Raw genomic sequence first — 20,331 nt, forward strand, 5'->3', positions numbered from 1 at the left:
GAATGGTGGAGAGGTCTTTACCCATAATGGACTGGGCAATATCCATTATGTTTTGCAGTGCTTTCCATTCAAGGGCTTTGGTGTTTCCATACCTGGCCATGATGCAGCCGGGTAATATAATCTTCATAACACATCTACATAAATTTGTCAATATTTTAGATGTCAAGCTGAATCTTCCTAATCCTCTGAGAAAGTAGAGGCACTGCAGCGCTTTTTTCATAATTACACAGCACTGATCAGCCACCTCTACTCTTTCAGAAACAAATTCAGCTGTGACTTGCCTTCAATATTCTCAGCTGGGCAGAGTACTGATCCTATGAAATTGTCACATGAAGGAACTTAAAGTTGCTGATCCTCTCCACCTCTTAATCCTCCAATGAGGACTGGTTTATGGCCCTCAGTTTCCTCCTCCTGAAATCAATAATCAGCTCCTTGGTCCTGCTGACATGGAGTAAGAGGTTGCCCCTGTGACATCAGTCAGCCAATTTTCAATCTCATTTCTACATGCTGATTCCTCACTACCTGTTGTCACCTATGTCACCTGATTTCACTTTGTAAGAAGTGGTAGCATTCAACCTCTGTCACAACCTGACTTCATTGATGCAAAATTTTCCCTGAATTGTCACTTCATTCATGAAATGCATCCAAAGATTGTACCTGGACCTCCTGTAACATTCTTGGCCATTAGACTGGAGTGCCTCTGCTCTGGTCCTCAACAGATTTCAGATCACATGGTTCATCCAGGCTCCTGGTTGGGAAGGACACTGCATGATTTTGAGTGGCAGCCTTGTTTGATAATTGTTTTCATAAACCAGGGTTAGTTATTGTAACCAGAGTAAATTATTGAGTTATTGGCCTTTCTCACATCAAATAAATGAACTAAAAGAAATGCGATATCACAAGAGTAGTGAGGAAATCCAGAATGTGGAGGTAATTGAAATGCTGAGTGTATGTGTACAGTTCTTCACTGACAGGAGAGTGGAAGGCTTTGACTGTTCAACGTGTTCACCAAGAGAAGTGGAGCAAACATCATGAATGCAGATGGTGGGAAAACTACAAGGAACCACTGCGGAAGGCAATATTAACTCTCACTTGGAGGATCAAGTGGGTTCTGAAGGGAGAGGCAACAAATATTATTGAAGACAAATCAAGTTTGACTCATCTGGCTGAATTCACTGATGAAAAAACAGACGTAGCTGATCAGTGTTGTGTAGCAGAAACTGTACAGATGGATTTTTAAAAGTCGTTTGTCAGGTGTCTCCTCAGTGTAGGCTGTTTGGGAAAGGGATTAAGAATGTTACTTTGACCTAGGTGATATGTAGCTGTGAATGTTCCTAAGCTATTTGGTTGAAAGAACAAATAAAATGATAAGAAAGCACAACTGAAAGAATCCACGATGCAACAAATGTTGTTCTTCTACAATAAATGAAAAAAGGATTTTGATACATTTTGCTGATGTTTAATACTGTGTCATCAGAATAACAAGAAACTGTGTAGTGAAGCCTTTCTACCCTGCATATAAATACCAACTTGTGTTAGGCAGTGAAACATTCAGCTGGTTACCCAGACTCACTGTGTTCAAAATGGTAAAGGCAAGGCCTACTCAGTAAATGAACTAAATGAGAATTCTTCATGAACACCTGAGCTACTATTAACACAGATATGTTTCTTCCCACAGATCATCTTCTACGAGGACAGGAACTTCCAGGGTTGGCACTATGAGTGCAGCTCCGACTGTGCCGACCTCTCCCCTTACTTCAGCCGCTGTAACTCCATCCGTGTTGAGAGTGACTGGTGGGTGTTGTACGAGAGACCCAACTACATGGGATACCAGTATGTCCTGAGCAGGGGAAAGTATCTTGACTACCAGCGCTGGATAGGATTTAATGACTGTGTCAAGTCCTGTCGCAGTTACCCATATGTAAGTAGTGTTACGTACCCCGTACTGGAACTAAGAAAGTTTTATTAAAGAAATAAGCAACACAGTACTCTAATAGTAAGGATATAAATGCAACAGGTTACAATGAATAAACACACATGTACACAGATCTAGGATAATAGGATCAATCAAGCTCTATCGTCGTCTAGGGGTAAATGACCAGTTTCAAAGTGACGCAAAGTTCAGTTCAACTGAGTTCAGTTCAGTTCACAGTAATCACTGCCGTGGCGATGGACAGTGGGGGGAAGGAGAGAGAGAGCAAAAACGAATGAATATTCAAATGGCTTCCACACAGACTTTCGATATTCTTCGCAGTCAGCTTTCGGGCGAGCCCTTTGTGATGTCTTCTGAGGTCACCAACTGTGACCCCTCCGTTTCCAGATACGATCTTTTCACAGCAGTGAACCCGGCACCCAGGCAAGGGCGGACACACACCAGGTTCCCGCCGATTGTATCTTTCCACCCTGTGCGTCTCTGGCTTGGTCCCGCGACTAGCTCTCCAAAGACTCCCACCGACTTGTGGGAGGCGCATCGCTTCCAGGGTCTCGTTACCTCGTGGTGTCGTGTGTGTCCTGCCTTAGCGAACCTGTCCCTTTTTATCCCCCTGCTGGGGTATCGCCTGTCCATCACTTCAAACAGTTCAGGGTTCAAAGGGGAGCCGACCTTGACAGCTCTCCTTCCGTTAAACTCTCCCGTCCCTTCATTAACATCTCCAAATACTGCTCCATTGTTTTCCTTATCTCTCTTTCTCTTGAAGACAGGTGGCAGACCAACTGCTGATCCCACTGGTGCCAGCACAGGCCAGCTAACATCTTAATCTATGTGTACTCTCGTCACACCCCTCATCTTTAAGGATTTTTACCGGGGTAACAATTACAAACATGAATACATTATTTGATACACACAAATACATATCTTTATCAGCTATTTGGCTAATACAGTGAATTTGAAGTTGTCAACACCTGACAGACAGTCAGCCATCACATTTTCTGTTCCTTTTATATGTGTTATTAATAATCCCTTAGACCAGGCTCCAACTTAGCAAACTTCATAGTGGCCGAAAACACTGATGAATTGCAATCAATGTAACCTCTCATTGGGCTTCGTCCCGGACCACAATAACAAGGGTCGTCCCATTCCGACTTAGTTTTCTCTCGCAAGGGCTTAGTAGGAGGGGGAGGGGTGGTAACCGCAGAGTTATTGCAAAACTTCCTACAGTACCCCACCATCTCCAAGAGCCTTCTGAGGGCCCTCTTGTCTGTCGGGGTTGGGATGTCAGAGATAGCCCGCACTTTAGCTTGCATCGCTGCCAGCTGCCCCTGTGTTATCACAATTCCCAGGTAAGTGACCTTCGTGTGGCGGAACTCATTTCTTTCAAGGTTCACTATCAAGCTGGCTTCTGACAGCCGTATTACATCGCCAATACACACCTCTGTGTTCATCAGCCCTTTCGACACAGAATTACTCATTCTATAGGGATGTTGCTCACTCTGAAGCAAAACAGCCCACTTATCTCTCGGCCAGTCCTGACTTGTAACAACTTTTTCGAAATGGAGAAAGTACCGATCCACATCGGTATCGTCAAATGGGGGAACCAGCCTAACCTCCTGGGTGGCCCGGAACCCTCCACCTTGGTTCAGCACGAGCCCCTGCTCTGCCCTTATCTTTAACTTCTCCAGCTCAAATTCCCTTTCCCTCTGTTTCTCCAACTGCCTCTCTTCTCGCTCCAACTGTCTCTCTCTCTCTCCTGCCTTTCTAACTGTTTCTCTTTCTCCTGCCTTTCTAACTCTCTCTCTCTCTCCTGCCTTTCTAACTGTTTCTCTTCGTGTTCTAACTGCCGTACCTGGAACTCGTGCTCGAGTCTCAGTTTTTCAAGCTGCACCTGTACCGCGTCTCCAGCAGGTTTTTCAATAGACACCACCTCCAGCTCCCCTTGGGGAAACACACCTTTAGATACATAGTGCTCTACGATAGCTCTGTGTATCTCCTCTCTCCTCATTGTCGAATTCCCCTTAACAAGATTCAACCGTTTGGCCACATCTGCCAATTCCGCTTTCCTGGCATCCTCTAATGCCTTCAAGGTCAGCGCCTTTATAAATTCCTCAGCCTCCATTTCTGCTGTTTGTCTTTTCTTTCTTTCGGGAATTTTAACCCAATCAATTTACTCCGTCCCAAATTTAGCGTTCAAAGTCGCGGACGAGAACCCCACTTATGTTACGTACCCCGTATCTGGGTTGCCAAACCAGTAGAAATGGATCACTCAGTTGGAGTCTGGATTACTGGAACTAAGAAAGTTTTATTAAAGAAATAAGCAACACAGTACTCTAATAGTAAGGATATAAATGCAACAGGTTAGCAATGAATAAACACACATGTACACAGATCTAGGATAATAGGATCAATCAAGCTCTATCGTCGTCCAGGGGTAAATGACCAGTTTCAAAGTGACGCAAAGTTCAGTTCAACTGAGTTTAGTTCAGTTCACAGTAATCACTGCCGTGGCGATGGACAGTGGGGGGAAGGAGAGAGAGAGCAAAAACGAATGAATATTCAAACGGCTTCCACACAGACCTTCGATATTCTTCGCAGTCAGCTTTCGGGCGAGCCCTTTGTGATGTCTTCTGAGGTCACCGACTGTGACCCCTCCGTTTCCAGATACGATCTTTCCTCAGCGGTGAACCCAGCACCCAGGCAAGGGTGGACACACACCAGGTTCTCGTCGATCGTATCTTTCCACCCTGTGCGTCTCTGGCTTGGTCCCGCAACTAGCCCTCCAAAGACTCCCACCGACTTGTGGGAGGCGCACTGCTTCCAGGGTCTCGTTACCTCGTGGTGTCGTGTGTGTCCTGCCTTAGCGAACCTGTCCCTTTTTATCCCCTTGCTGGGGTGTCGCCTGTCCATCACTTCAAACAGTTCAGGGTTCAAAGGGGAGCCGATCTTGACAGCTCTCCTTCCGTTAAACTCTCCCGTCCCTTCATTAACATCTCCAAATGCTGCTCCATTGTTTTCCTTATCTCTCTTTCTCCTGAAGACAGGTGGCAGACCAACTGCTGATCCCACTGGTGCCAGCACAGGACAGCTAACATCTTAATCTATGTGTACTCTCGTCACAGTAGCAATTACTTTTTCTGGGAATCTAACCTTTTGTAGTTTGGCTTTGCTGATGGAGAATTTGCCTCACAAGTACCCACTGGGTGTCTAATATGCCCGTGTAATAATATGCAAGGATATTTCAAGGAGGAGGGAGTGTTGGGTCTCATCTAGAGCATTGATTTGCATAAGACCCCAGAGGCTGATGGGATATACCCCATGGTAGAGGATGAGGCAAGAGCTGAGAGTGCTGTGACTTTGACCAACTTCTTCGGATCTTTTTTAGCTATCTGGAATTTTGCAACAGTTTTGTTGCACCATGATAGGAAGGACGTCGAAGCTTTGGAGAGGGTTCAGGGGAGGCTTGTTAGAATGCTGCTAGAATTAGAAGGGTGGACAACCTTGTGTTATTTTCTCTGGAGCAGCTAATGCTGAGGGAGAGATCTGACAGAAGTTTCATAGATTATGAGAGTTATCAATAGAGTAGACAGACAGCGTCTTTTTCCCACAGTTAAAAGATATAAAACCAGAGGACATGCACTTGAAGTGCGAGGGTGTAAGTTCAAAGGTGATGTGAAAGGCATGTTTCTTACAGAGAGTTGTGGGAGCCTGGAATGCACAGCCTGTGTGTGATTAGGAGAGAGATGGGAACTTCTGCAAGATGTTTCGTTAGGCACTTGAATGTGAGGGAAGTGGAAGGAAATGGACATTATTTAAGCAGAAGGGATAGTTTATTTCACCATTTAAATATAATGACCAAATAAATTACAATTTACTAATTTAATTGGTTCAGCAGATCATTGTGGTCCAAAGAGCCTGTTGCTGTTTTATGTACTAAGTTTTAAAGGCAGAATTTCTCATATTTTCTCCTGTGTTTTTCTTCAACATACTTGAACCAGTAGCAATGCTAGTTGGAGACGTTGTTGAGGCAGGTAGTTAGTGAAATGATCAAATTGCACCTGACTTTATTTCCCGTTGACGTCAATGTCCAGTCTGTGAATTAGTGTTCAGACGTCGTGTATAATAGGAGAATACTAAACAAAACATCATTATTAAAACTCTGTGTTTCCTATTCTAGTACCGAGTTGGAAACTACAGGATGAGTATTTACGAGAGGCCTGACTTTGCGGGACAGATGATGGAATTCATGGACGACTGTCCCTCTGTCTACGATCGTTTCCGTTACCGTGACATCCACTCCTGTCAGGTGATGGATGGCTACTGGATCTTCTATGAACATCCCAACTACAGAGGCCGACAGTACTTCCTGAGACCCGGGGAATACAGGAGATACAGTGACTGGGGCGGCTACAACTCAATGATCGGGTCCTTCAGGCGCATGAGAGACTTCTAAATGTTGTTCTTGAAAATCTGATTTTAACCTATTGAAATATTTATGGAGGTAATAAAACATCTGAATTGACATGATCAGTTCATTTGATTCATTTACCCTGATTCCACCGAAAATCACATCAGAACAGTAATCATAATAGAGTACAATAAATTGTGTTACCACAGTTGGTTCCAATTAACAGGTAACATTATGATGATTCATAGGAGGCTGAAAAATATAAACTGAATTGAAAGTTGTTCTTTGCCTTTTGTGTTATTGTGTCTATTGAGAGGCATTAAGTTCCATTTCTGAATTTATTTCCAGTGAAGTTATTGAGTACTAATATCTATCTTTATGATTTCCATGATTCTGATGGTTTTTTGAAATGACTTCACAAAAATATAAACCGTGTAAATAGAGACATGAAATTAAAGAGCAGATGAAGTGGCACTTCTACAAAATATGATGAATTCTACCAAAGTTGAGACCAGCATAAACAACAAAATGAAATTGTCAGAAATCTACTGGCTAGTTTAAACATATCTATGATTCTGTGGGACCAGATTGTGAAGGATGAAAGTGAGTCAAAATTGACAGAGAATAATTTAAAGCTGTGGACGCCTCTAAGGAAATTTAACAAATCAGAAAGCATTATTTAAACCTTAGTAAACACAGATCTGAAAGAATGTAATCAGACTGAAATGTATGTGTTTGAAAGGATGAGGAATCTCTGCAATTGCCTATGTGGAGATTGTAGAGGCCGATCAAGGAAGTGGAAATAGTCTAGGGAAATCGGGATATGGGGAAATGGCCCAGAAGGGGACAATGGCAGGTTCTGTTGGAACCTCTTAAATTCTTACCACTTAACACGATAACAGTATGACAGAGATCGGGAAAGTGTACAGCAGTTTAACATAGACGTACAATCTGAGGTGAAATTGAATCTTAACAAATCCACATATTTGTGGTGGTTCTCAGTTCCCCTAGATTTAAATCAGAGCAGAGTACTGTGAAGGGTTTTAATTTTGAATGTGGGCATCATAAGTATTAGAGCAAGGCTTTTTGCTGTGGCAAAGAGCAGTAATACCTTTATTTTGGGAAGTTTGCCTTATGTCTTGCTGAGGGATGCTAATATAAGGACAGATGAACTTTTCCAGATTTAAGTCACATTTCTGTGGTTATTTGGAGTGATGGATGATCTCAGTGAAAAAAAAAACATCCTGAACCACATCAATGGGTTGACGTTGAGATCTTTCCACCACTGGGGCCTTGGACAGTTGTCACAGCTATCAGATAAAGGGGCAAATACTTAAAGTTGAGATGTTGAGAAATATCCTCGCGCTGAAATTGGCAGACCAACAGCCCAGTAATGTAGGAGCTAAATAACTGTAGAGTATGTATGAACTGAATGAACTACCTGAAATAATCATTTTGCCTTTCATAAAAACACCCCAGAGTGAATGAAACTATATGTGACCTTATCGAGGTTTTTAAGAACATGAATTGTGTATAAGGTTGAGGATTGCAATATTTTTAAGAGAGTAGAGTTGTCTAAAATGAGACAGCTTAGATTTTGGATGAGAGAGGAAAGAGAGGAATGGAGGAGCAGAAAATAGTGTATCAAACTGGAAACAACCAAACAAATGATACATTGATACACATTCGATACATGGATGATTTGAAATTATATGCTCCTTCCTTCATCAGTAAAGCTAAAGCAAAGTACAGCTATTTCTGAAAGATATAAACATGAACTTTGGCCTAGATAACTGCAAACCGTTAAACATAAAGAAAGGTGCAATAGAGCTAGTAGAATATAAAACAGAGCAGCACGATACAATACAACGGATGGATGAGTCGGAAAGGTAATTATGTATTTCTGATATCAAAAAGCAAAGGAATTAGATCATAGTGTGATAAAGAAAAAGCATTCGGCAGAATTTGCTTCAAGTCTTGCCAAAAGAGCTCCATAGTAAAATACAAAAGACAATAAACACTTTCATTGTCCCCATATTATCATATCCTTTTGTCATAATTTCTTAGTCCGAACCCGATCTGGAGAATTTACAAAGAAAACTACGAGCTAAAATGTCAAATTTTAGAAAACACAACGTACACTCGAACACATCAGGTGTTGGCAAGGAAACATCGAACCCCTGGCTAGAGTTTGAGACTTCTTCCCAGACACAGAGGGGCTCCATGTGGCAATACAGAACCAGGTTGTTAACACAAAAAAAATTATCAAAATACATTGTAAAACACCAACAAGTTCAAGATGATAAATGCAGAAAATGCCAAGAGAAACCAAAGCAATTCAGCACATCCTGTAGCAGTTTAACTCCTTCTGGTTACTTACACAGGCACAATCAGTGGCAAATATCATTCACCAAAATCTTGTTTTAAAATACAACCTCAGAAATGACACCATACCTTACTATAAATAGTAGCCTAATCCACTATTAGAGTCAGTTCTGGAAAATATGTTACATCCAATCTATTATTACAGATAATACAATCTATAATAACTGTCCTTATACAATATTACAGGCTAAATAAGAAAGAACAACATATTTAATATGTAATACCCTGTTTAAGAATTCTACTCTTAGTGCTGTGGGGTATTTCATTTGGGAGCTTTCTGCAAAAGCAGTGTTCTGCTGGTAGAATGTTTTGGTTTCAGTTAAAGATAAGGGACAATAATTTTCAGCTTATGAATGTTGTGTCAGCCAATCAGGATGGTGAAATTGGGAGAAGATGCTAGAGAGATTTATGATGCACACTGGTGAGGTTTGTGATCTTGTTGGAGGGAGTGGCAGAGAAAAGAATCACTCACAACACGCTGGAGGAACTCAGCAGGTCGGGCAGCATCCGTGGAAACGATGAGTCGACGTTTTTGGCCGGAACCCCTCATCAGGACTGAAGGGGGAAGGGGCAGAGGCCCTATAAAGAAGGTGGGGGAGGGTGGGAAGGAGAGGGCTAGTAGGTTCCAGGTGAAAAACCAGTAAGGGGAAAGATAAAGGGGTGGGGGAAGGGAGGCAGGGAGGTGATAGGCAAGAAAGGTGAAGAAAGAATAGGGGAAAACGCAATGGGTAGTAGAAGGAGGCGGGACCATGAGGGAGGTGGTAGGCAGCTGGGGGAGGGGGCAGAGTGACATAGGGATAGGGGAAGGTAGGGGGAGGGAAATACCGGAAGATGGAGAATTCTATATTCATACCAAGGGGCTGGAGACTACCTAGACGGTATATGAGGTGTTGCTCCTCCAACCTGAGTTTAGCCTCATCATGGCAGTAGAGGAGGCCATGTACGGACATATCTGAATGGGAGTGGGAAGCAAAGTTGAAGTGGGTGGCTACTGGGAGATCCTGTCTGTTTTGGCGGACGGAGCAGAGGTGCTCGACGAAGCGGTCCCCCAATCTGCGTCAGGTTTCACCGATGTAGAGGAGACCGCACCGGGAGCACCGGATGCAATAGATGGCCCCGACAGACTCACAAGTAAAGTGTTGCCTCACTTGGAAGTACTGTTTGGGGCCCTGAATGGTGACGAGAGAGGAGGTGTAGGGACAGGTGTAGCACTTGCGCTTACAGGGATAAGTGCCAGGTGGGAGATCCGTGGGGAGGGACGTGTCGACCAGGGAGTCGCAGAGGAACCGATCCCTGCGGAAGGCGGAGAGGGGTGGAGAGGGAAAGATGTGCTTAGTTGTGGGGTCCTGTTGAAGGTGGCGGAAGTTGCAGAGGATAATATGTTGGTTCCGGAGGCTGGTGGGGTGGTAGGTGAGGACAAGGGGAACTCTGTCCCTGTTGTGGTGGCGGGAGGATGGGGTGAGAGCCGAAGTGTGGGAAATGGAGGAGATGCGGGTGAGGGCATCATTGATGACAGCAGAAGGGAAACCACGATCCTTAAAGAAAGAGAACATTTGAGGCGTCCTGGAATGGAAAACGTCATCCTCAGAGCAGATGCGGCGGAGACGGAGGAACTGGGAATAGGGAATGGCATTTTTGCATGTGGCGGGATGGGAAGAGCCTCAAACCCAGTGAAATGGCTGCAAATAAATAGAGCCATTCAAAACACATAAAATACAGAAATCAAAAAAATAAAGAACACCAGAAGTATGCAGAATTAAAAGAGGAAATTGCAAGATTATGAAATGTGAACAGGTTATACATTGTCCCAAAAGTAATCTCTACAACTGGCATCATCCCAACCTAATGTCAATACACAATAGAATGAAACAATTAGGCCTACCCAGCAATATTTAGGTAAATCTTCAGAAAGCCACAATACTAACACAACTTGAACAGTTGAATAGTTCCTCACAATTGAGAAATGAATGTGCTTGGCTATGTCCGTCCCTTTGGTTTTAACAGCTAAAGCTGAGATAAAAACATACCAATAACAATAATTAATAAATAAGCAATAAATATTGAGAACATGAGCTGAAGAGTCGTTGAAAGTGAGTGTAATGTTTATAAGAAGAGTTCAGTCTTGGGACAAGTGAAGTTGAGTGAAGTGATTCCATCTGGTTCAAGAGCTTGATGGTGGAGGAGTAATACTGTTCCCAAACCTGGTGCTGTGATTCCTGAGGCTCCTGTACCTACTTGCAGAGAGTAGCAGTGAGAAGAGAGTGTGACCTAAGTCGTGGGTTTCTTAATGACAGATGCTGCTTTTCTGCGATAACGCTCCATGTAGATGTGCTGATTGGCAGAAAAGTCTTTACCCAGAACGGACTGGGCAATATCCATTATGTTTTGCAGTGCTTTCCATTCAAGGGCATTGGTGTTTCCATACCTGGCCATGATGCAGCCAGGTAATATAATCTCCATAACACATCTACATAAATTTGTCAATGTTTTAGATGTCAAGCTGAATCTTCCTAATCCTCTGAGAAAATAGAGGCACTGCACCGCTTTTTTCATAATTACACAGCACTGATCAGCCACTTTTGTTCTTTCAGCAACAAATTCAGCTGTGACTTACCTTCAATAATCTCAGCTGGGCAGAGTACTGGTCCTATGAAATTGTCACATGAAGGAACTTAAAGTGCTGATCCTCTCCACCTCTTAATCCTCCAAGGAGGACTGGCTTATGGCCCTCAGTTTCCTCCTCCTGAAATCAATAATCAGCTCCTTGGTCTTGGTGACAGGGAGTAAGAGGTTGCCCCTGTGATACCACTCAGCTGAATTTTCAATCTCATTTCTACATGCTGATTCCTCACTACCTGTTGTCACCTATGTCACCTGATTTCATTTTGTAAGAAGTGGTAGCACTCAACCTCTGTCACAACCTGACTTCATTGATGCAAATTTTTCCCTGAATTGTCACTTCATTCATGAAATGCACCCAAAGATTGTACCTGGACCTCCTGTAACATTCTTGGCCATTAGACTGGAGTGCCTCTGCTCTGGTCCTCAACAGATTTCAGATCACATGGTTCATCCAGGCTCCTGGTTGGGAAAGACACTGAATGATTTTGAGTGGCACCTTGTTCGATAATTGTTTTCATAAACCAGGATTAGTTAGATTAGATTAGATTATGAAGACACGCAGTCCTCTTTTATCGTCATTTAGTAATGCATGCATTAAGAAATGATACAATGCTCCTCCAGTGTGATATCACAGAAACACAAGACAGACCAAGACTGAAAAACTGACAAAAACCGCATAATTATAACAGATAGTTACAACAGTGCAAGCAATACTGTAACTTGATGAAGAACAGGCCATGGGCACAGTAAAAAAAGTTCAAAGTCTCACGAAAGTCCCATGATCTCACGCAGACCGGAGAAGGAAGAAAACTCTCCCTGCCATGCTTCCAGCGCCGCAAACTTGCTGATGCAGCATCCTGGAAGCACCCGACCACAGTCCAACTCTGAGTCGTCCGGAAACTTCGAGCCTCCAACCAGCCCTCTGACACCGAGCACTGAGCACCATCTCTGCCGAACGCTTCGACCCCAGCCCCGGCCGCCAGCAACAGGCAAAGCCGAGGATTTGTGGCCAACCCTCCGGAGATTCTCGATCACACAGTAGCATCAGCAGCGAGCTGGGCATTTCAGAAATTTCTCCAGATGTTCCTCTGTGCTTCTCACATCTGTCTCCATCAAATCAGAATTGTGCACGGCCCCCTATTTAACAAATACGATATCATTTCACCGGAGAGGCCACGCGGCGGTATCACGCCGCCATCTTCTCCTCCCGCCATCTTAAGCTCCTGAAAACAGGGAGAAATAATCACAACAGTGATATGTTTCCTCATTGAGAGCATTTACTAAAGTGAGAAAAATGCCACGCTTTCTCCTGGGTATGTGGGTAGAGACAAAAGCAATCGACTTCAGGCTAGTAGATCAAGGCTACTCTGCAGATCACTGATAATACTATTAGAGTTTAACTTTTAACAATAAAGAATGAAATAAACAAAGAAATGCATTAAATCCCTTTTAGCATTTTAGCCCTTTTTAACATACGTTTTTACTGTTTTTAAAGACCTTATAAATTGTTGCTCATGACCGTATGATCCTTTTAACCTTATCACAGCATTGAATTTACTGCCTTTTTAGACTTAACAGATCTTTAGTGTATCATCCTTTAACTTGTCACATATTGTAATCAGAGTAAATTATTGAGTTATTGGCCTTTTTCATATCAAATAAATGAATTAAAAGGAATGTGATATCACAAGTTTGGTGAAGAAATCTAGAATGTGGAGGCGATTGAAATGCTGAGTGTATGTGTACAGTTCTTCACTGACAGGAGAGTGGAAGGCTTTGACTATTCAATGCGTTCAACAAGTGGAGCAAACATCATGAATGTGGGAAATGGGAAAACTACAAGGAACCACTGCGAAAGGCAATATTAACTCTCACTTGGAGGATCAAGTGGGTTCTGAAGGGAGGTAGCAAATATTATTGAAGACACAAGTCAAGTTTGACTCATCTGGTTGAACTCACTGATGAAAAAACAGACGTAGCTGATCAGTGTTGTGTAGCAGAAACTGTACAGATGGATTTTTAAAAGAACATCTGTCAATTTAATAAGGTGTCTCCTCAATGTAGGCTGTTTGGGAAAGTGATTCAGATTGTTACATGACCTAGGTGATATGTAGCTGTGAATGTTCCTAAACTGTTTGGTTGAAACAACAATCAAAATGATAAGAAAGCACAACTGAAAGAATCCACGATGCAACAAATGTCTTTCTGTTGTTTTTCTACAATAAATGAAAAAAGGATTTTGCTGCATTTTGCTGATGTTTAATGTTGTGTCATCAGAACAACAAGAAACTGCCTAGTGAGGCCTTTCTACCCTGCATATAAATACCAACTTGTGTTAGGCAGTGAAACATTCAGCTGGTTACCAGACTAAGTGCATTTAAAATGGGAAAGGCAAGGACTCTTCTGTATATGAGGTAAATTAGTAGCCTTCATGAATACTCGAGGAACTATTAACACAGATATGCTCCTTTCCACAGATCATCTTCTACGAGGACAGGAACTTCCAGGGTCGACACTATGAGTGCAGCTCCGACTGTGCCGACCTCTCCCCTTACTTCAGCCGCTGTAACTCCATCCGTGTCGAGAGTGACTGGTGGGTGTTGTACGAAAGACCCAACTACATGGGATACCAGTATGTCCTGAGCAGGGGAGAGTATCCTGACTACCAGCGCTGGATGGGATTCAATGACACAATCAGGTCCTGTCGCAGTTACCCGTATGTAAGTTGCAATTTCTTTTTCACAGAATTTGATCTTTTGCAGTTTGACTTTGCTGCTGGAGAACTTGCCTCACAAGTGGCCACTGGGTATTTAATATGCCCAAGTGTATTAATATGGAAGGACATTTTGACGCAAAAGAGGAGTGAGTGTTGGGTCTCATAAAGAGCATTAAATTGCCTAAGTCCCCAGGGGCTGATGGGATATACACCATGTTATAGAGAGAGGCAACAGATGAGATTGCTGCGACTTTAACCAACATCTTGAGATCTTTTCTAGCTATCTGGAATTTTGCAACAGTTTTGGTCGCACCATGATAGGAAGGTCGTCGAGGCTTTGGAGAGGGTGCAGAGAAGGCTTGTCAGAATTCTGCCAGATTTTGAAGGCATGCGGTATAACGAGAGGGTGGACAATTTTGTGTTGTTTTCTCTGGAGCAGCTAACGCTGAGGAAGAGATCTGACAGAGGTTTCATAGGTTATGACAGTTATCAATAGAATAGACAGACAGTGTCTTTTTCCCACAGTTAAAAGATATAAAACCAGAACACATGCACTTGAAGTGCGAGGGTGTAAGTTCAAAGGTGTTGTGAAAGGCATGTTTCTTACAGAGAGTTGTGGGAGCCTGGAATGCACAGCCTGTGTGTTATTAGGAGAGAGATGGGAACTTCTGCAAGATGTTTCATTAGGCACATGAATGTGAGGGAAGTGGAAGGAAATGGACATTATTTAAGCAGAAGGGATAGTTTATTTCACCATTTAAATATAATGACCAAATAAATTACAATTTACTAACTTAATTGGTTCAGCAGATCATTGTGGTCCAAAGAGCCTGTTGCTGTTTTATGTACTAAGTTTTAAAGGCAGAATTTCTCATATTTTCTCCTGTGTTTTTCTTCAACATACTTGAACCAGTAGCAATGCTAGTTGGAGACGTTGTTGAGGCAGGTAGTTAGTGAAATGATCAAATTGCACCTGACTTTATTTCCCGTTGACGTCAATGTCCAGTCTGTGAATTAGTGTTCAGACGTCGTGTATAATAGGAGAATACTAAACAAAACATCATTATTAAAACTCTGTGTTTTCTATTCTAGTACCGAGGTGGAAACTACAGGATGAGTATTTACGAGAGGCCTGACTTTGCAGGGCAGATGATGGAATTCATGGATGACTGTCCCTCTGTCTACGATCGTTTCCGTTATCGTGACATCCACTCCTGTCAGGTGATGGATGGTTACTGGATCTTCTATGAACATCCCAACTACAGAGGCCGACAGTACTTCCTGAGACCCGGGGAATACAGGAGATACAGTGACTGGGGCGGCTACAACTCAAAGACCGGGTCCTTCAGGCGCATGAGAGACTTCTAAAAGTGGCTCTTGAAAATCTGATTTTAACTTGTTGAAATATTTATGGAGTTAATAAAATTTACCTTTGATGACATGATCAGTTTATTTGATTCATTTACCCTGATCCACCGGAAATCACATTAGAACAGTAATCATAATCTGAATACCACATTAAATTGTTCTTTCTTTCTTTTTTCAATCTTTTTATTGATTTTTTTTAAAAAGTGTGTATACAAACAGGAGGAGAATATGTCTGGTATATATGTCAATAACAGTACATACAGAAGGTAAAATAAACAATATCAGAATCACACTAGTATTGATCTACAAAGTATAAATTTGATATAGAATGTATAATACAGAAGAAAATGTAATTCATTCTCCTCTAATAAATTTATGAAGAATGGAAGGACTATTAGAAATTTTTATATAAAAAAAGAAAAAAAAACACTGTTCTAAACAGAAAAAAAGGACTGGGCATTCCATCCTGACAGAAAACCAAGACAAGAGAGACTCTCTGATCAAATCCAAGGTTCTGAAAAAATAGCTGGAAGAGAGTTAGTTCAAAAATCAGATCATATGAAAATATTGGATAAAAGGTCACCAGGTTTCTTCAAATTTAAAGAATGTATCCAATGTGCGACTTCTTATTTTCTCTAAACTTAAACAGGACATGATAGAGGAAAGCCAATAAAAGGCGGTAGGAGGGTTAGGGTCCTTCCATTTAAGTAAACTGGCTTTCCTAGCCAATAAGGTTGAAAAGGCTATCATCCGCTGAGCGGAAGCAGGAGTATATCCTGCTTCCGATGGAATAATCCCAAAAATAGCTGTAAATAAGTTTGGTTGTAAATCCAATTCCAGCACTTTTGATAAGGTTTTAAAGACATCTTTCCAAAAATTCTCCAACTTTATGCAAGACCAAAACATGTGAGTTAAAGTGGCCACCTGAGTATTTCATCTATCACAAATAGCATTAATATTGGGAAAAATATGGGCTAATTTATCCTTTGACATATGTGCCCGATGCACTATCCTGAACTGTATCACGGAATGACGAGCACAAATAGATGAAGTATTTACCAGATGAATAATTTTACTCCTTTGATTATCTGAAAGTAATGCTTGAAATTCCAATTCCCAGGCAGTTTTAATTTTATCGTTAGATATCATTCGTAAATTCAATAACCATTTATAAATTGTAGCTATTAATCCTTTTTGGAGTGGTTTAACCTGGAAGAGGGTATCTATTATATTAGATGGATAAGCGGAAGGATAATTTGGAAGCAAAGTATTAAAAAATTCCTTATTTGTAAATATCTAAAAAAGTGTAAATTGGATAAATCAAATTTATCCGCCAACTGAGTAAAAGACATTAAACAATTCCTTATAACCAAATCTGAAAAAGTTATTATTCCTTTGGTTTTCCAAATTAAAAAGGCCTGATCTAAAATTGATGGTTTAAAAAAATAAATATGATATATTTTACTAGAAAGAACAAAATTATTTAATTCAAAAAATCTGCGAAACTGAAACCAAATTCTTAATGTACGTTTAATATATTATATTTTAAAGATCTGTATAAATATAATTTTCTCCCATTAATTGATCATACCTAACAAATACTTTCTAAATGGTCTCCTATGATGCTGTCATTAATTGATCGAATTACTGCTATTAAAATGATAGTTCTACCGAAATTCTTATATATATTTCAAGCAGTTCCTTCATTTGTTCCTAAACAGTTTTTAACAGAATAGACTCTAAAATTTTATCCTGTGTCTGGAACAATAAAAATCCTAGATTGAGTAAACCTTTATTGCAGAAATTAAAAAAGAATGGTGGTATCGCTTTGCCAAATCTTAGAATGTACTACTGGGCAATTAATATACAATATATTACCTTTTGGATTCATTATTCAAACATATATGACTGTCCTTTATGGGTGGATTTAGAAAAAAACTCGGTGAAGGAGTATTCCTTGGCTTCTTTACTGGGAGCTCCTCTTCCTTTTCTGCTCTCTAAGATTGGTAGACAAGACCTTAATCCTATTATTAAACATTAAGTTGTTTTACCACAGTTGGTTCCAGTTAACAGATAACATTATGATGATTCATAGGAAGCTGAAAAATGTAAACTAAATTGAAAGTTGTTCTTTGCCTCTTGTGTTATTGTGTCTATTGAGAGGCATTAAGTTCCATTTCTGAATATATTTCCAGTGAATTTAATGAGTACTAATACATATTTTTATGATTTCCATAATTCTGATGGTTTTTTGAAATGACTTCACAAAAGTAGAAATAATGTATAGAGAGATGTGGAGTTAAACAGCAGAGGAAGTGGCACTTTTACAAATCATGATAAACTCTACCAAAGTTGAGACCAGCATAAACAACAAGGTGAAATGGACAGAAATCTGCTGGCTAGTTTAAACATATTTGTGATTCTGTGTGGAACTAGATAGTGAAGGATGGAAGTTGAGTCAAAATTGATGTTGAATGATTTAAAGCTGCAGAAGCTTCTAAGGAAGTTTAACAAATCAGAAAGAATTATTTAAACCTTAGTAAACACAGATCCGAAAGAATGTAATCAGACTGAAATGTATGTGTTTGAAAGGATGAGGAATCTCTGGAATTGTCTACCCGGAGATTGTAGAGGCAGAACGAGGAAGTGGAAGCAGTCTAAGGAAATTGGAATATGGGGAAATGGCCCAGAAAAGGACAGTAGCAGGTTCTGCTGGAACCTCTTAACTTCGTACCACTTAACACTACAACAGTATGACAGAAATCGGGAAAGTGTGTAGCAGTTTAACATTGAGCAAAATCTGAGTTGAAATTGAATCTTAATATTTCCACATATTTTTGGTGGCTTTCAGTTCACCTGAAATTAAGTCAGAGTAGGGTACTGTGAAGGGATTTAATTTTGAAAGTGGGCACCGTAGATATTACAGCAAGGCTTTTTGCTGTAACGAGGAGCAGTAATACCTTTACTTTGGGAAGACTGCCTCATGTCTTGTTGAGGGATGCTAATGTAAGGACAGATGAACTTTTCCAGATTAAAGACATATTTCTGTGGTTATTTGGAGTGACGGATGATCTCATTGAAAAAGAACACATCCTGAACCACACCAATGGGTTGACGTTGAGATATTTCTACCACTAGAGGCCTTGGACAGTTGTCACAGCTATCAGATAAAGCGGCAAATACTTAAAGTTGAGGTGTTGAGAAATACCTTCTCACCGAAATTGGCAAACCAGTGACCCGGTAATGTAGGAGCTAATTAACTGTAGAGTATGTATCAACTGAATGAACTGCCTGAAATAAACATCTCAGATGTAATTTCCTTAAACATAAAAAATACCCCAGAGCAGAAGAAACTGATGTGTGACATTATCGAGGTTTTTAAAAACATGAATTGTGTATAAGGTTGAGGGCCGCAGAATTTTTAAGAGAGTAGAGTTGTCTAAAATGAGACAGCTTAGATTTTGGATGAAAGAGGAAAAAGAGGAACTGAGGAGCAGAAAATAGTGTATCAAACTGGAAACAACCAAATGAATTATACATTGACACACCTTCAATACATAGATGATTTGAAATTATATGCTCCTTCCTTCATCAGTAAAGCTAAAGCAATTAATTTAAAGAGTACAGCTATTTTCAAAAGATATAAACATGAGCTTTGGATTAGATAACTGCAAGGTGTTAAACATAAAGGAAGGTGCAATAGAGCTAGTAGAATATAAAACAGAGCAGCACGACACAATACAACTGAAGATGAGTCAGAAATGTAATTATGTACTTCCGATATCAAGAAGCATAGAAATTAGATCATAGTGTGATAAAGGGTAAACGTTCATCAGAATTTGCTTCAAGGTTTGCCAAAAAAGAGCTCCATAGTAAAAATACAAAAAGACAATAAACACTTTCACTGTCCCCATATTTACATACCCTTTTGGCAAAAGTTTTTGATTTGAACCCAATCTGGAGAATTTACAAAGAAAACTACGAGCTGAAATGTCAAATTTTAGAAAACACAATGTACACTCGAACACATCAGGTGTTGGCAAGGAAACGTCGAACCCCTGGCTAGAGTTTGAGACTTCTTCCCAGACACAGACGGGCTCCATGTGGCAATACAGGACCAGGTTGTTAACACAAAAAAATTATCAAAATACATTATAAAACACCAAAAAAATTCAAGATGATAAATGCAGAAAATGCCAAGAGAAACCAGAACAGTTCAGCACATCCTGCAGGAGTTTAACTCCTTCTGATTACTTACACAGGCACAATCAGTGGCAAATATCATTCACCAAAATCTTGTTTTAAAATACAACTTCAGAAATGACACCATACCCTTACTATAAATAGTAGCCTAATCCACTATTAGAGTCAGTTCTAGAAATTATGTTACATCCAATCTATTGTTACAGATAAGACAATCTATAATAACTGTCCAGATATAATATTACAGGCTAAACAAGGAAGAACAACATATTTAATATGTAATACCCTGTTAAATATGTTGTCGTTCCTTGTTTAGTCTGTAACATGTAATGCCCTGTTTAAGAATTCTACTGCTAATGCTGTGGGGTATTTCATTTGGGAGCCTTCTGTAAAAGCAGTGTGTTTTGCTGGTAGAACGGTTTGCTTTCAGCTAAAGATAAGGGACCATGATGTTCAGCTTACGAATGGCGTGTCAGCCAATCAGGATGGTGAAATTGAGAGAAGGTGCTAGAGAGATTTGTGATGCACACTGGTGGGGTTCGTGATCTTGTTGGAGGGAGAGGCAGAGAAGAGAATATTGGGAGGGACAGCCGTAGGATTCAATCTGATGGGAAGATGCAATTGCAAGGAGTGCTTTGTGAGCTGAAGGAGTCCAAGATGGGATGCTCTACTGGTGATTGGTGATGAGAATTTAGCATC

General features: G+C 40.8%; 2 protein-coding genes across 2 annotated transcripts; both read left to right on the top strand.

Moving 5' to 3' along the window:
* The first annotated feature begins 26 nt into the window (after window positions 1–26).
* LOC134348780 (gamma-crystallin S-1-like) lies at window positions 27–6,383 on the top strand. Its single transcript, XM_063052585.1, has 4 exons — window positions 27–111; window positions 816–835; window positions 1,679–1,921; window positions 6,108–6,383. Exons 1-4 carry the CDS (start codon window positions 27–29, stop codon window positions 6,381–6,383), a joined length of 624 nt encoding a protein of 207 aa, XP_062908655.1.
* Window positions 6,384–13,132: 6,749 nt separating this feature from the next.
* LOC134348781 (gamma-crystallin S-1-like) lies at window positions 13,133–15,429 on the top strand. The gene is made up of 3 exons (XM_063052586.1): window positions 13,133–13,165; window positions 13,823–14,065; window positions 15,154–15,429. Exons 1-3 carry the CDS (start codon window positions 13,133–13,135, stop codon window positions 15,427–15,429), a joined length of 552 nt encoding a protein of 183 aa, XP_062908656.1.
* The last annotated feature ends 4,902 nt before the right edge of the window (window positions 15,430–20,331 follow it).

Source organism: Mobula hypostoma, chromosome 6 (genome assembly GCF_963921235.1).
Source record: "Mobula hypostoma chromosome 6, sMobHyp1.1, whole genome shotgun sequence".
Classification (NCBI taxonomy): domain Eukaryota; kingdom Metazoa; phylum Chordata; class Chondrichthyes; order Myliobatiformes; family Myliobatidae; genus Mobula; species Mobula hypostoma.